At 34.8% G+C, this 16,605-nt stretch overlaps 1 protein-coding gene across 1 annotated transcript; it reads left to right on the plus strand.

Moving 5' to 3' along the window:
* Window positions 1-437: 437 nt before the first annotated feature.
* On the plus strand, window positions 438-12,334 carry LOC134541798 (ero1-like protein). The gene is made up of 11 exons (XM_063385481.1): window positions 438-711; window positions 1,461-1,580; window positions 2,331-2,414; window positions 3,752-3,826; window positions 4,506-4,582; window positions 6,477-6,715; window positions 8,117-8,209; window positions 8,635-8,890; window positions 9,909-10,062; window positions 11,547-11,695; window positions 12,204-12,334. Exons 1-11 carry the CDS (start codon window positions 586-588, stop codon window positions 12,253-12,255), a joined length of 1,425 nt encoding a protein of 474 aa, XP_063241551.1. The 5' UTR covers window positions 438-585; the 3' UTR covers window positions 12,256-12,334.
* Window positions 12,335-16,605: the final 4,271 nt, after the last annotated feature.

Genomic DNA, 16,605 nt, shown 5'->3' on the forward strand with positions numbered 1-16,605 from the left:
CTTCTCGATCACCTTTCCTCCCAGTTACCCATTGTCGCTTTTTTATTGACTTTTTTGTTTACATTTTCTCTTAAATAAATAAACTATAACAATATAAGCAGTGCTTTTGACTTTCCACTTTCTTTGAAATTAATGAACCATTTTAAACTATTTGTTTTAAAAATAAGTCTTCAGTTTAGTGTTGTACACACTAACTCCAGCATGCACACGCGCACAATTTAAAATGGTAAGCACGAGCGTCCCACCATATAAAGTTCGCTTCATTGTTTTCCTTTATAAATTTTTTTTTGCCCCCGACCCACTCTTCTATGTAGTCACGAACAAAACATTTTGCACGGCGCAGTTTTGCGTGCTGGATGTGGACCCATGTTAAAATGTACAGCCAACGTGAACATAAGTACTTACGTATCTCTTTTTTAATACTTTTACTTTTTATTTAACCTTTAAAGCGCTTTACAGTTTCTAGCTGATGTCAACAACACAGTTCGTCCTGAAATGACCTGTTTGTTATAAGAAAGTGTGTGGTGTCAGTTGCGGTTATTGTGTTATTTCGCCTTTATCAGAAGTGTAAATAATTTTTTGAAGATGAGGCTTATTCTTACTATGACTTTATATAATAGTTGTGGCGTGTGGATATTATTATCTTTATTTTGTGCTGTTATTTCGTTTCTTTCTTCTGAACCAAAATTGAGTGATCATTGTTTCTGTAAAGTAAGTATAAGTAATGATATCACTATGTAAAACTTGAATAAATATTAATATTTGTAGCTCTTGTAATTCATTAAATTAGGTTTTAATTCACAATTTTGCTAATTGCAATTTTTCCAAGTGTGTTGGGTTATTTTAGGTTATTTTATTGTTAACACCTCGTTTAACCACGAGACTTCGCTTCGGAAACTGTAAAGGGTTGAATACTACCCTGAAAAAATTTTGAATTATGAAAATTACTTAAATTTAAAATTATAAACAAATTGCTCTTTTTATTTTATTTTATTAACCTGTGTTTTCATTATTATACACCTAGGTTAACTTTGCAATCAGTTTTCATTTCGATGGACATCACAGTAATATGATTTTATAAACCCCTTTTTTTGTAGATAGTATGCTGAAAATTAAAAATTAATGCTTCAATATAATTGATGTGTTGTGCTTTTGTTAGTGGATACTCAGATTCATAACTAAATTAGAATGATTTTTTTATTTTTTTTTTATTGGCTTACTAGCCATAATATCCTTGAACCAGGATTTTTGGATGTTACAGTGGGTTGAAAGTTTATAATCTATAAATGTTTGTATGTGTGTGCATTATAAAGAAGCTGTTATTGAGAAAAACAGCTTATGTAAGGTATTGTAAGATATTTAAATTCAGATATGAAAACCTATACCTGTCTTCTGATAAGCTGTGATCATTTAATTCATTATTGATAATTGAAATAAAATTATTTCCATTCCATTTTCAGCTGAAAGGGAGAATAGATGATTGCAGCTGCAGTGTGGACACAGTTGACCACTTCAACAACATGAAGGTGTTTCCAAGGTTACAGTCTCTCCTCAACAAGAACTATTTCCGGTTCTACAAGGTATGATTAGTTTTTTTTACAAGGTTGGCATTAACATAAACAAATGTGGATGAATTATGGCTAAGTGGGTCGGTACAGCATGGTTGAAAGTCCACGTAGCCTAATTGGCTTTCTCTAGAGAAAGTATTGCTCTGAGCAAGGTTGGCTACCTTCTGTTTGGTCCATCTAAAATTAATGATAATGTAATTGGTTTTTATAAGCACCATGAACCATTAATCTCACTTCCTATACATTCAATTAGGAAACTCATGTTGCTCAACTGTTATTCTCGTTTCATCATCTGTAGATGGTACCTATTTAAAAAAGGTCCAGATATTAATTTTGAAGGATATTGTTCATTCTGATGCAATAATTCATGTAATATTTCATCTGGTTTGAGAAATTTTTAATTTTCCTTGAAAAAACAGTTTAATCCTATTTCACAACTTTCAACCACCTAAAAAAATTACAGCAAGTACTGAGAAGATAATAAAATTTGTTTTCAGGCATTAAAATGAGATTTTTTTTTAACATGGACCACTGGAAAGTCCAATTTAAACTAATGAATGTTGAAAATTAAAAAAGGAAAAACTTTTTTTTGTTAGTGATATGCTGTGTTTGTTTTCATCATGCTATGCTCTAATATGTAAAACTGATTTCTTCATTTTGATTTTATAGAAAAAATTGCTTTTATTTTTTTATTGTTATTCATTGCTTCATTTATTTATTAAGTTTTAGAGAGTTTTAAAATTTAATATTGTGTTGTTTCAGGTGAATTTGAAGCATGAATGCCCCTTTTGGTCTGACGACAGCCGATGTGCAATCCGCTACTGCCATGTGGAACCTTGTTTGGAAGTAAGTTTTGTATCTGAACGGCATTAGAGTGATTCTCTGCTGAGTAGGAAAGCTAATTCTCTCTCACCTTTTGTTTTCTAGTTGTGTGTCTACTGAGTGTACTGCATCAAAACTTAGCTAACGCAAGAATTAATATATGTATAGTTTTTAACAAGAGCCATTGCTGGTTACACTGTATGTCATAAGGAACCTCAGTAACGGACAAAAAAAAATATGTATATGCAAACACACTGAAAACAAGTCAAAATCAGCAGGTGTCAAAAGTTAAAAACTTAAGACAGCACAGAAAATTCAATGGAAAGAATTAGTAATAATAATAAAAAAATCACACGTACACTGTGAGTCAACACAATGAGACAGTTTTAACAAGAGCAGTAAATGAATACATAACATGACCTTGGACAAAAGTAACAAACAGACAAATCTCAACTATGATACTGAACAGATAATGTGGATAATGTGACAAGTGACATCACAGATGCACAGATGAACCCAGCTATGTGACAAGACAGATACTTTGAACACCATGATGACAGCACACATGAACCCAGTATGACAACAGTTGTGTTTTTAGAACTCAGGCCTGGAAATTTTATGTGCTGTTTATGTTTTTAACTTTTTGTTACATCAGTAGATTATGGCTTGTTTTCTGCGTGTTAGCATATTCGTCTTTTTTTGCCCATTATTGAGATTTTTTATGGCATTCATTGTAACAAGCAAATGGCGTATGTCCAAAAAACATCTTAAATCAATGTTCCTGTTGCAAGAACCATTCAAAGAATGAATCTAAATCATGCTGATACGAACATTGTCAACTAGAACTGGTGTGTATTGGGTAAATTAATAAACAAAAACATCAATACAAAATAATCTTATGTAGACTTTAAAGTTACAGTGCAGTTGCATGAATTAATGTTATACACGCAAATGCTCAAAATATATTATGAGATCTACTTTAAGCTCATGCCATATTTATTATTTGTTTATTAATTTTCTCGTATTTCTTTTTATTTAAGGTTTATGTCTGTAAATTTTAACATGAAGCCTCCCTTGCATTATTTGATGTTCGGTCACAAATATTTAAACAGATTTTCACATTTTAATATAATGGGTGTAATAATTCACAAAAGTGTTCGTCATTATCATCACATGGATTAACTTTCAACAACTTAAAATTACAGCAAACTTTAAATTTGTTTTTCACCGCTGCTTCGAACAAGAAGGGGTTCGGTGAGACAGACCATAGTGTATATCAGAAAAAGTGTTTGGTTTCCACTGTATGCTTTATTTATGCCATTTTCTGGGCTCTCGTGGACATTGCTGTACTTTTTCTTCAGGCAGATATCCCGCCTGGTCTGAAAGGTGTCTCTTCGAAGAATGCTGCCACCATTAAAGAAAGTACGAATTTTAAGGTAAATATTGCTTTAGAAGTTTTGTAACCATTTATCAGAGCTTCAGAAATTTTTTTGCATAACTGTATGTATATACAAGATACCGTCAGTTGGGGTAACATTGGCCCTTTGAGGGTAACTTTGGCCCAAGACAAAAAAAATGTTAAACCATGTTACAACTCTTCAAAATATTTATTAGATGTGATGATACATATGTGATAACGTCTTATAAATCGATGAATGCCAGCTGTACGCACGAAAAAGCATGACTCATTGTCACGTTCCGCCTGAGCCGAGCGTGCAAGAACCGGCCAACCACCGTGCGAGAAAATCTTCTATAATATCAAACAGGTTAAGGCGGGCTTTTTAACTAATTGTTCGTGGTTATATTTAAACAAATTATTTAAATTAAATTTGCAAAAAGCTGTAAATAATATTTGAAAATTACAAAGTAGGTATGCAATTTTTCATCAATGTTTTCTTATGACGTTATCACGTAAAATTATCGTACGTACACCGACTTTACAGACAAACCACCTTTTTGATGTAATGATCATTTAAGTATCAAGCAATAACTTTCATAAGCTGTTTAAATGCTCTTGTAAGATCTGAGTATGTCTTGACAAATTTTCCAGTTTGATATCTTTGAGAGTGCACATGGTCTCAGGCAATGTCGTCACAGGCTGGCTCTCTGTTGCAGTATTCGCAGGCAGCGCAGAATGTGGCATGCGAGCATGAATTCAGCAGAGAACTGGGATATCTGAACACCACTATCAGGTAAGCTTCTGTTTGTCCCCCTCCCCCCCTCCCTCCCCCCTCCCTCAGCTGTATTCTTGTGATGTGTGAATTAAGATAGCCGTTCTTTCAATCTGTGAGTCCTTTTATGCAACTTGATTGTAATAAGTAGATGCCAGTGCAGTTCTGTTGTTGGTGCCTGCACGGCTAAAACTTTTAAAAGTCAACATTTGAGTAAATAATTTCATCCTCTAACCACGCACAATCCAATTTAAATGTGGTCTTCTGAGTATTGATAATATCTACCCTGCACCACATACAATCTAATTAGACCGTAATTCAGCTTTTATCTATTCAGACTTTTTATTTATTTATTTATTCAGATTTCTTACTATTGGTAGAAATATGTATTTAATTTCCTTACATATACATTTTGTTATTCCCTCATATTAAGGTGGCAGATTGCAATGCAGGCACCCAGAAACTTGTTTTCATAAATTTATTAGCGGGGAACAAAAATACTGTCTATAGTTTTATAAATAAAGCTTAAGATTCCGAATGAAAAAAAAAAATTAAACATTTTGAACTTTGTGCTTGTTGTACCATAATATGTCTAAAATTTGTGATTTATCAATTTTAAAACTAAATCATTTTACAGTACTGAACCTGCAGAATTGGTAGTTTACACACAATATAAACTAAGGATGCACTAGGTATCATATATAGACCTATAATTTTATTTTTTAGTTCAATTAAAACTTTTTAAATAACCGAATCATAAAAAATTAGCAAAAAATGTTTCACAAAATTCCACACATTTTCTATGATATTCTGTGTTGATATTTTTTCAGCCTACAAAATTTAAAGGTTTTTCAATTTTTTGATTATTTATATTTAAATAATAAAGTCTGTCACATCAATACATATCAGCTAATTTAAATTTTTGTGAAGAAACACAAGTTGCTCTACATTTTTGGGGAGTGGAGACTCTTCTGCAAGTCACAATGTTGCCGGCTGGTGGCGAAAGGTCTCTCCCTGCACACTTGTGTGGCAGCTATAGGCAAGTATTTCCTTGCCACCTAGTGTGTGTGAGCTTGGGTAAAAGACGTAAACTTTTCCCCCCATCACCCCTCTTAGTGTGGACTATTTTTTCCCCACACAAGACAAGATAATTGCCTGAGCTGTCCCTACGCCAGGAGTTTGGGCCGGTATCCGGTCATCCACTTTGTATTACCCACCAGAAAAAAATGTCATAGCTTGTTAGCCTTTAGGAGTCTTTGCTATGAGTATGCGGCTAGATGTTTTCCTCTAAACCTATACAAATTTCTTTCTCTTCGCCGTCACATGTGGTTTTTAGGGATACATATTTACCCTTATCAGTGTGCAGATAGTGTTAATCTATTTTTAATGACCTGACGAACTCTCTTCCCCACTATGGTAGCTGATAATATGGGAGTTAGTAATGGTCCCAAACGACTGTGTTAAATCCTGCTTTTGTATTAGTCTTATCAAAATTTTACGTGGCCAGATGTAGTCTTAAATTAGTAGTATTACAAAAAATCACGTGGAAAATTTTGTACCCACCCGACTTGAAAAAAACTCTGTGATCCAGGAATTTTTCCCGATGTTCGAGATCTCACACTGCCCTGTTAGTAAACGACTGAACATTGTTTTTTTTTTTTTTTTTTTCCCAAAATGTTAGTTTTCGAAATTTAATCTTATCACGAATAATAAACTATTTGTTTTGATATTTGAAAATTAAAATATTTACAGATGCCTATTGTATGTTGTATGCATTTTTTTATTCGTAACTGGCAGTTACTGTGGTGGGTGTAGGAAACTGTGTGTGGGGAGGGGGAAGGAAGACCTCTGTGAATGCTTGCCTCGTCGGCTTGTGGGCTCCGTCGCTGACAGCTCTTCCCCCTTGCACGACCAGTGCAGACGCGTACAGGGAGTTTGCGCGCTGGAAGGCGCACGACGACGCCCGGGACAGCTTCTGCGACAGCGAGGATGACCACGAGGACGCGGAGTACGTGGACCTGCTCCTCAACCCGGAGCGCTACACGGGCTACCGCGGCGAGCCCGCCCACCGCGTCTGGCACAGCATCTACATGGAGAACTGCTTCCGGCCCAAGAACACCTACGGGGCCTACATCCAGTCCTCCAAGCTCAGCGGTGAGCGCCACAAGTCGCATTGCTTAGCACACGCATGTCTGTAGAAGAAAACTACAAAAAACACAAATTAAGCAAAAAAATTGCTGTTGTCAGGATATGAACGCCACACAATACTCCACAACAGGAATGTGGTCAACAAACAAAGGAAAAAAAAACTCCTGTTGTGGAGTATTGTGTGGCGTTAAATCCTGACAACAGCAATATTTTGCTTAATTTGTGGGTTTTTTTTTTTGTAGTTTTCTTCTACAGACATACGTGTGCTAAGCAATGGCGTATGTCCAAAAGATTACATCGAGTCATGCACTCCCATTGCACAAAATCTTTCAAAGATAATAAGTTAATTGTAGTTGATCAATTTTATTATACCTATTATACTTATGTACATATTCCTTTTAGCAGTACGTTTACATACTACCCTCTTTTATCGCACAATCGTCGCACATTTATTTTAGGCCGTCAAAATTGGGATGAAAAAACTTCTCGCGTAAACGTTGCATGTTGATTTCGGTCCCGCTATTAGATGCCGAGCGCTTTGTGTAGGTATCTTTTCCGTATAAAACTATGCATTTTAAATTAGAATTTCTAATATTTATTCGGACATTACCACTTACTTATTTAATTAACGAAAATACAAAGTTGTCTTGACGTGTAAATTTTCTTTTAAAGACGTTTTCAAACGTTATTACCTTTATCTGTTCGTTTGCGTCGTAGCGATGTACCATTTACAATATTGTAGAAAGCGCTAGTTGGCATAATTCGTGTTTGGTTATGTTGCTTCCTGTATACTAGAGCGCACACACGTAGTCGAATATCTATATCTTGCTGATTGCATGCAATGCGCGCTCTCTGTCAACTGCCGAGTTATCTATATTTGATGGCCCGTACTCTTTCGTAGCAAGTGTGTACTACGACAATAGTTACGCGTTAGTTCTCATCACAGATTCAAGTGCCTTGCGTTCAAATCACAGTTTTGGTTTTTCTATTTAAAGTCGAGGAAAGGGTTTTGTTGCATGACTTATTAATTTAAAATGTTTGGCGTGCTCTTTTAAACTTCACTTTTTAAATAAACATACTTTCCATGAATGGGTTTTGTTTTCATAAATAACTTTAACAAATTTTTTTTTTCCTCATAATCGTCACACCCCTACTTTTAAAACTTGATTTTAGAATAAAATGTGCGAAGATTATGCGAGAAAACACGTTAATTAATACTGTGTAAAATTGTTTTAGAATTGGAATAATATTTAATTTTTGATGTTTGCCTGACTTAGCCTATGCTCAAACCAAAGATTATTTTGATCATTTCGTTACAAGCAATAGGTTATATTAAAACAAATTTCTATATTTCTTCATTGCACAAATTATGCAACTCATATTTTATTCTGTATGTTTTGGTTACAGGCATGTGTCTTGAGAAAAGGGTATTCTATCGCACAATTTCTGGTCTTCATTCAAGTATTAATATTCATGCTGTCTCCAAGTATCTTCTGTCTGGTGAGTTTCGTAAACTATTATGATATTTTATCTAAATTTAATTTTACAACATTTTGGGTTGAAAGCAGTTATATAGTTTTAATAACTTTGGTTTTAGAGGGATAAGTAGTAGTAGTAGTAGTGATTACGAAGTGTTAGGTACAGTCCATACCTGAAACAACATTCTGTGAAGAATGGTGTAAGGTATTTTTTTTATTATTTTTTTATTATTAATTTATTTAGTAGGCCTGCGTGAATATTCAAATTTTCGATTACAAAAACAAATAATAAACTATTTGTAGTCAGTTCGACCTCGAATACGGGTTCTACGCCCATGCAGCCTAGTATAGCTACGGAACAGTCGGTTGAGTTCTTGACATTGTGCCCTGAAAGCAGAGCAGTGAAGTGTTGACAGTGCAAGGGACGTGTAGGTGTGTGTGTTGCAGACAACACCTCCCTGCTGGGGAGCCCGGAGGGCAAGTGGGGCCCCAACCTGCAGGAGTTCCACCGCAGGTTCGACCCGGAGCGCACCGACGGGGAGGGCCCGTCCTGGCTGAGGAACCTCTACTTCCTGTACCTGCTGGAGCTGAGGGCCCTGGCCAAGGCATCTCCCTTCCTGGAGCGCGAGGAGTACTTCACCGGCAACGAGGCGGAGGACGAGGAAGTGCGGCTCGCAGTCAGGAACTTCCTCTCCGTCGTCAGGTGCGCAGCGTTTCAACACTTGGTTTCCGGGGGATTCAAAAAGCTGTCTGCGGTGAAAGGTTTTCAGTGTTCCGGCATTTTCGCTACCAACGCTGTTTTGTTTAGAGACGTACGAGACTGTAAAATCCAGATAAAAACAACACAATTAATGACGATGGACTTGCAAACAACTCGATTGGCAGCAAGCGTGCACGATAGCACAACTTACCGCCATGATGGTTGAACAACAACTGTTGCTTCGTTGCCGGAAGCTGCAGGGCTACCCACCTTGGCAGGCAGCCAACTTGAAAAACTTGGCGCTGCTAGCAAGCAGCGCGGGAAGTTCAAAATTCAAATGTTTCCAAACACTATACACTAAATTACACACAATATTTACAAGTCCAAACAAACGCCATGCTGGATTGGCCATTTTCTTGGATTATCGGTCGTCAATAATGTTTTAACTTTTAACAGGAGTACCAAATGTGAAATGTAACCGGCTAGATAAAGGGGAGAAACTAATGGAATGAAAACTAAAAATAACTATAAAAATTGAGAGAACTAAGAACGTTGACAGCACAGTAACGCGACCTGCCATCCTAAGTCAACAGCTGGAATCCACCCTAAAAACCTGTGTTCTAGTGACTCAATTGGTGCAGTATTACAGTTGTGCCTAAACATAAAATGCTGTTTTGAAGATTTTTCACTGTAGGTACATCCAAAACAAACTCTTTAGGAAAATCTGTATTTAACTTTATTTGGTGTCTAACAACAAGTAGTTGTTATTTTCTTTATTTTGTTCCATTTACTACAGGAAATATTTGCTGTGATACTAAAAAATCACCGCAATTTACATTTGAGGTTTTGCTTCTGCAACTGCAACAACATTTGGTTCAATTTATTGTGTGGCTTTGAAAAATCTTAATACACATACCCATGATTTGCATGTAATGACTAATACAGAAACTAGACTCTTTGTAGTGTGGTTTTTAACTAATTTGGTGATAATTTTCTTTTTTTCTTTTTTCTTTCTTTTAAGGTCATTTCCTGATCACTTTAATGAAAGCTCGATGTTTTCTGGTGGAAAGCAGGCACGCAAGTTGAAGGAAGAGTTCCGCCAGCACTTCCGGAACATATCGCGCATCATGGACTGTGTGGGCTGCGACAAGTGCAAACTGTGGGGAAAGCTGCAGGTGATACACCTTTGTGGAAGTTATTTATTATTATTGGTTTAGTCCAAGTTGTAATTTATTCAAATTTTAATTACGAAATAGGTAATTGCATTTAAACCTAGTGAAGCAAAGTGTTGTTTCAGCTTGGATTCACAATTCATTATACTCAGCTGAGTTAATTTTTTTGTCTCTTATGATTTACAGTGGTTTTAATTATCCTATTTGGAATTGAGTTTTTTTTTTTTTTACATTTTTAAATCTTAAAGAATTTGAAATAAAAATTTAATGATTGTGCATTTAATATTACCAATATTTGTGGTAGACAAAATAGCTTCGTATGAAATTTTTATGTGGATTTTAGTTAGATTTTATATACTTAAAATAAAATTGCCATTTTACAAACACTGAATGACTCTAAAGTGTAAGAAATTGAGACCTTCCATACAATGGGTCATCTATTTTCGTTCATGAGGTACAAAAACATTATTTATTACTTATTTTTGTCTGCAAAACATCCATGACTTGCTTTGAAGCACGGGTAGATAACTTAATTTGTATATAGGATGATCTGTTTAAGGCCGTTTTACAACGATGCGTGAACGTAAAATGGAACGTGGAAGTGTAAAGTTTTAAAAATTTTGTAACCAAAACAATTAGTATAACAAAGTTACCTACATATGTAAAAATGAAATGTTATTTGCAAACATAGTAATGCAGTACGAAATGTGCAGTCATTTAAAGTTTGAAGGGCAAAATAGTTACTAAAACTTAAAATAAATCTTGTATATCATGGTAACGAAACCATAATTTGAATGCAAAATTTTTTAGATTTGCAAACATAACACGGTCTGGATTTATTTATGGTATAATAAAAACACACCTAAATGTAATGAGAACTCTGTATGTGTACAGATATTCTTGTAATTGAAACAATTTTTAAAGTATTTAAAACGTAAGAAAAAAATTGCTACCACCACTGCCTGGTTGCACGAAGTACTCTAAAATAAAGAAATGGGCCATGTCTAGTTTTCCATACTCTTTCATGTTTGCACGCGTGCCATTATAGATACTCTTTTTCATGATTTATATATTCATTTATGTGATCCCTGTCCTTTTCTGTGTTATTGTAGAATGGGCCATATGGAAATGATTTGTGCCTATATTTGATTAGTTTCTTATAATGTTATTAGGTCTGCCTTTTAACGTAGATTGCAGGTTTTCACTGCCATTCTATGATGAACTATCTTGGCTTTTGTGGTCAAGTCCACAGTGGTATATGTACTAATTTTTTTACTCTGGATTTAATCAGGCATCTACAGTGTTGAGATGCCTGCCGTGATGCAAGAGCGAAACGTCTGAACAGTACGCTACTACTTCATCATGATGCAACCTTGAAACCTAAGCTAGTTTATTAATAGTTAAGTTTCTTGTGTGTTTGTGCGAGAGTCAAGCTAACCTGATGATATCACTAACGTAGTGGCTCATGTAAGGGTTGATGCACACAGATACAAGGCTTGGGCACAGCGCTGAAGATTTTGTTTTCGGGCAAGTTTGACTCCATGGACCCTTTTGGGAATGATCTGAGTGATGTTTCCAAGAGCAAGTTCCAGCTTAAGAGAGGTGAAATAGTGGCACTCTTCAATGCTTTTGGAAGGTGAGTGTTGAAATGTATTAACATTACACAGCTTTCTGGGTGAAGTATGTATAAATGAAAATAAAATAAATATAAATTGTGTATTTTGCATTTTTGAAGAATGGTTATAGATAAGTATGTATTTGCATGAATACAGACATTTATATAAGTATTTATTGATGTGTATCTGCAATACCTAGGGGCTGTAAAAATTAGGTTTTATTTTTTTCCCTTCAAAATTAGCATCTAGTTTATAAATTAGCATCTAATATTTTGAAATTAGCATTTTAAATGCAACTTAATTAAAACTTAGTTTTGACCTACACAGATACGATTTTGCAGGCTCAAGTGAGCTCCTTCAAGAGGATATTTGGGGCCAGGCCAGCCCAGCCCCTCTTTCCCAGGGATCTTTGCCGATGATGTTTTGTAATCATATTCAGCTGTAATACTTGTTGGTAGTCTTGCGATGTGACCCTTGCCACACGTTTCAGTTCCACCCTGCAGTTTGATTGGCTTCTCGGTGTTCCAGGCTCTCGACGAGCATAGTGGAGCTGGAGAAGTTCCGCGAGATGATGAGGTAACCTGACGAGAAAGATGCGCAGCACGAACGATCAAGCCGGAAACTATACATCACATAGTAACCAAAAAAAACAAACAAAATGTATGTAATCTCTTTGTAACCGTGTAAAGCTGGGTGGGACAGCTGACAGTTCCCACGACACTTGACTCTTGAATCTTTCCGTGCACCTCTGGCTCTTTGTAGGTGCGGGTCACCGGACAGAGCGGGGGAGGTAACCGTGGAACAGTACTATGTTTATGCGACTTCTACTTCTTGTGGGTATTTGTGGACGTATTCGTATGTAAATAGTGACAAGTATTCTATGTATTTTGTTTTTTCCAGAAGCTAATACTAAGTGGAATAAAAGTCTGCGTACTCTTCTGTCATGCTGCCCTATTTTTATCCTTGCTGTACTACAAAAATTAGTCCAATGTAAATGTCCAGATAACGATGAAATATAGTATCTTTCGAATAGTTGTGACAACCGTTGAATGAAAGTGAGTAGCATAATTAGTAAGGTGTGTGTCCACCAGAACACCATGGGAAATAATAACTACCCGTTCATTCAAGGTGTGAAGCACAAGCGAGTTGGCATCATTTCATTGTGAACACCAGGGCCATTGAGGAAATAATTAAATTGGCCTCCTTCCCATCACTTAATAGTTTAAATACCCAACTCTTAAAACCCCACAATTTATAAAAAACGTAAAGATTATAAACATTAATGGCCTTAACTATAAACATGATGCACATATCACATCGCTTCTAAGGTTTTCAAAGAATTTTACTATCAATCAACCTGTAATTTTCATCATACTAGAAGGGTGAACTCCTGCATTACAGAAAAAAATTTTCTAAACACAACCAGGGTCTCTAGTGCATAGACCCTATGAATTCCCCCCACCTTCCCCTGCACACATTCCTCTCCCTTGTTTATGGTCCTGGTAAACACCCAAGCTGTTTTATCTTTGTTGATTTTTTAGCGATGCACCTTTCCAATAAGTAGGGACCCTGAAAAATGGTAAATAAAAACTACCAATAGCGGTGCAAAAAAACTAGTGAAAGCGGTGTAAAAAACCTGGTAAGAGCTGTGTAAAAAAACCGGTAGAAGCGGTGTGAAAAGTCAAAATTTTTAATAAAGTGGTAAATAAAATTTGTTTCACTTAACACGTAGTACATTTATGGGGGGGGGGGGGGGGGGGGGGGGGAGAGAGAGAATACAGGAAAAGTGAAAATAACTTAACTGTTAAATTTTAACTTTCATTATGAGATAATATTGAAAACATCTTGCTATTTTAAACACTTGAACATTTACACATTTAAAATTGTAATATTAATACAAACCCTTGTTGGGAAGTTGCAAAATTTGCACATCATTATTTTTTTCTTTGCATCTTTAAGCAGTCATTGTGGCGAAATATGTCTCAGTTAAATATTAAATACTTCCAACGTTTTTGCAGTAATTGTTTCCCATTATTACTCATGTTGCCTCTCAAAGGTGGTTCATGCCTTGACTGAAAATTGACTTGCTGGGAGAATGGCAGGGTAATGTAAATGTTGTGATCTTATGTAATGTGATCTTATCAAATTAATGTTTGTTATATTTGTGTAGAAAAATTGCATTAGACAATTTGATGCATGAAATCCAGTAGTTTTATATACAAGTATGTGAGTAACTTATGTTATTATGTTATCGTAGTGGCAAGTTTGGGAGACTGCTTATTTAATGCTGCAGATTTTGTTTAAAGTTCCACAGTTAAACAGGTTTAGTTCTTATATTGTCTCTAGTACAGCTAGTGTGATTATTCTGATCGTTTGAAACTATTTTTGTTAACCCTACTATGGTAAACATTGCCATATGCTGTATCATCTTGCAGCAGTCTCTGAAACAATTTTAAAGTAAAGGAATTGTAGAAATTGAGCAGTAAATTAATATGTGTATGTATTTCTGTACAGTATATTTTTGTTCTCTGACGGTTAGACAAGTTTATGTTTTTTTTTAATATTGCCTATTTGTATCCATATTGTGAATCCGGAAAGTGCATAAAGCATGTCACTGTTAAGGCTGATGTTTTTGTTTGAGGTTTAGAGTCAACGTCAGTGTTTAAATATTGATTTCAATGTAATTGTGTAGAAATTTTTTTTATTATTTGTTAATAAGTTCAGTTTCAAACATTTTTGGTTTGTATCTACATCGGAAATACTTCATAATGTACATATAGTATATATAGTACACTCTTTGGCCATACTGATGGCTCAGTTAGAATAAATCAAGACCAGAGATGTGCGTATGCCCTTCTGCTACCTGGATTCAACCAAATTTGTGTGTAATGGATTTTAGATTGAAGTTATTATAGACTATTAATTGTATACAAGACATTAAAGCTGCATTTACAGTTTTTTTTTACATGAGTTCAGAATATTATAGTGATTTTGGCATTTAATAGTATTTGTAAGGGCTGTACATAACTTGTTTTCCTGTAAACAAAATTTAAGCTAGCTCTTTCTAAGTAAAATAAATATTGTTACTTTTTTTTCTTATACATATTTATACTGAAAATTATATAATTATTGTTGAAAGTTTTCATATGTTTATGTGTGTTTTGCACATCTCTGTATACTTCTTTGTGGCATACTATGTATATGTGTGTTTTTAATTATCTTTTTTCTAATAATTTTATGTTGTTTATCAAAGCAAGAGCTCTTGCCAGACTCAAGGATGTGAGATCACCAAGTTTGGCTTAAAGCTTTTTTGAAAAGCATCTTTTTTTAAACTTTGAATAATATAGAAGTTCTGCTTAAATACGTACTTAATTGTGAATGAGTTAGTGAAGGGTTTTGAAAATTAAAAATAAGTACGAAAATTAGATTTTCAGTATGGTACACAAGTGTTTGTCTTCCAAATGTGCTATGTTTTAGGAACACTTTTTTTTTTAATTTGAAAATATAAAGCTGGAAAAACTTTGAATGGCAGTTTAATATTATATCTGTGTAAGGAAGACCAAATTAAAATTAATTATTTTCCTACCAGTTCCTCATTTATTTTAGTTATTCCACATTTAATTCTGCCAATATTGTGTCTACTCCAGTATGGTTCTGGCTTTTTCTCACCAAAGTGAATTGATTTTGAAAGTAGAGATAAGCTGGTGTTGCATATTGACAAATTTATTCAGTTGATATTTTTAAAGATGTTAATATAAGTGCTCTTTGAATCTCCTGCATTATGTGTGTTTGAAGATTTCTATTGACCTTTTTTTTGTTAGCATTTCCAGCAAGCAGATGCTTAAGCCAGTCGGGGGCAAAGCATGTATGGCATCAGGTGTGTTAAGCATGATTTATGTCAGGTTGGCCTAATGTCTTCAATCAAATTGTTCTTTTGTATTTGTATTTTAGATGTTCCACCCATCACAAGGAATGGTACCAGCATTATTTGTGTGTATGGAACAAATACCATTATAAAATCCAATAAAATACCTGTTAATAAGATTTATTTTCTGGGTTACGAAGTAGTTGGCGAACAATTTTTTTACTAGCAATCATTTTTCTGTTACTTTTGTTTACTGTGACATACGTCTCAGATAGAATGAGTATTACCAAAAGAGAATAAATTGTTTATAAGTGCAAGTGTGTGTGTGGGAGAGATGTGCTTAGTGAAAGCATGCAGTTTGACCTTGTAGTAATCGTTCTCCTCGGTATAGGGTCGCTGTATGAAAAAAATATGTAAGGCAGATGCTAAACAGCTCATTTCTTTGCTCCCATGCTTTACCACCCACCTATCTTTGCCTGGAATGGAAAAATATAATGAATTTGGGTACATATATATAATAATTTGCTATTGCCAACCGTCCCACTGTTACTGTAAAAATAATAATGAAAAAATCATATTTTTAAGTTTTGAGATTTCAAAATCCAAATTGCACACTTTTTGTAGAATGACCCATAAAATGGCTGACAGTGCAGTGTTAATTGAATTTTTTATTATTTGTTTCTTACTAAATTTGGCACACGAAGTAGCTTATTTGTGTTAGATAATGAGTCTTATTGGTGTAATTTTTATAAGTATGTAGTAATTTATATTAATTATGTTTTTTTTTTTTTTTAAAGATTGTCAGCTTTCAGAACTTAAATGTCATAATTAGGGACATTTCAAATTTGTGTGTGTCATCTTTAGGACCAAATGCACAGTTTTCATTTATGCTTTTAAAATCATTAAAGTATAGTTACAGTTGTGATTTCTGTGAATGTTACGGTGATCAAAACCTCAGAATTTTTGTAATACTCAATGCTAAATTCAAAGGTATTGTGGCTATGAGTGACTTGGTCTTCCCAAGCCTGTAATTCCTAACTTGCGTGATATTGAGGTTGAGCCAAC

This window comes from Bacillus rossius (assembly GCF_032445375.1).
Source record: "Bacillus rossius redtenbacheri isolate Brsri chromosome 4 unlocalized genomic scaffold, Brsri_v3 Brsri_v3_scf4_2, whole genome shotgun sequence".
NCBI lineage: Eukaryota > Metazoa > Arthropoda > Insecta > Phasmatodea > Bacillidae > Bacillus > Bacillus rossius.

What these genes read in the sequence shown, in the direction of transcription:
- LOC134541798 (XM_063385481.1), top strand. Translation starts at nt 586, where the DNA reads ATGAGGCTTATTCTTACTATGACTTTATATAATAGTTGTGGCGTGTGG. An exon ending in CTCCAAGTATCTTCTGTCTG is followed by an intron (nt 8,210 to 8,634) that starts GTGAGTTTCGTA and finishes TGTGTGTTGCAG; the next exon opens with ACAACACCTCCCTGCTGGGG. An exon ending in AACTTCCTCTCCGTCGTCAG is followed by an intron (nt 8,891 to 9,908) that starts GTGCGCAGCGTT and finishes CTTTCTTTTAAG; the next exon opens with GTCATTTCCTGATCACTTTA.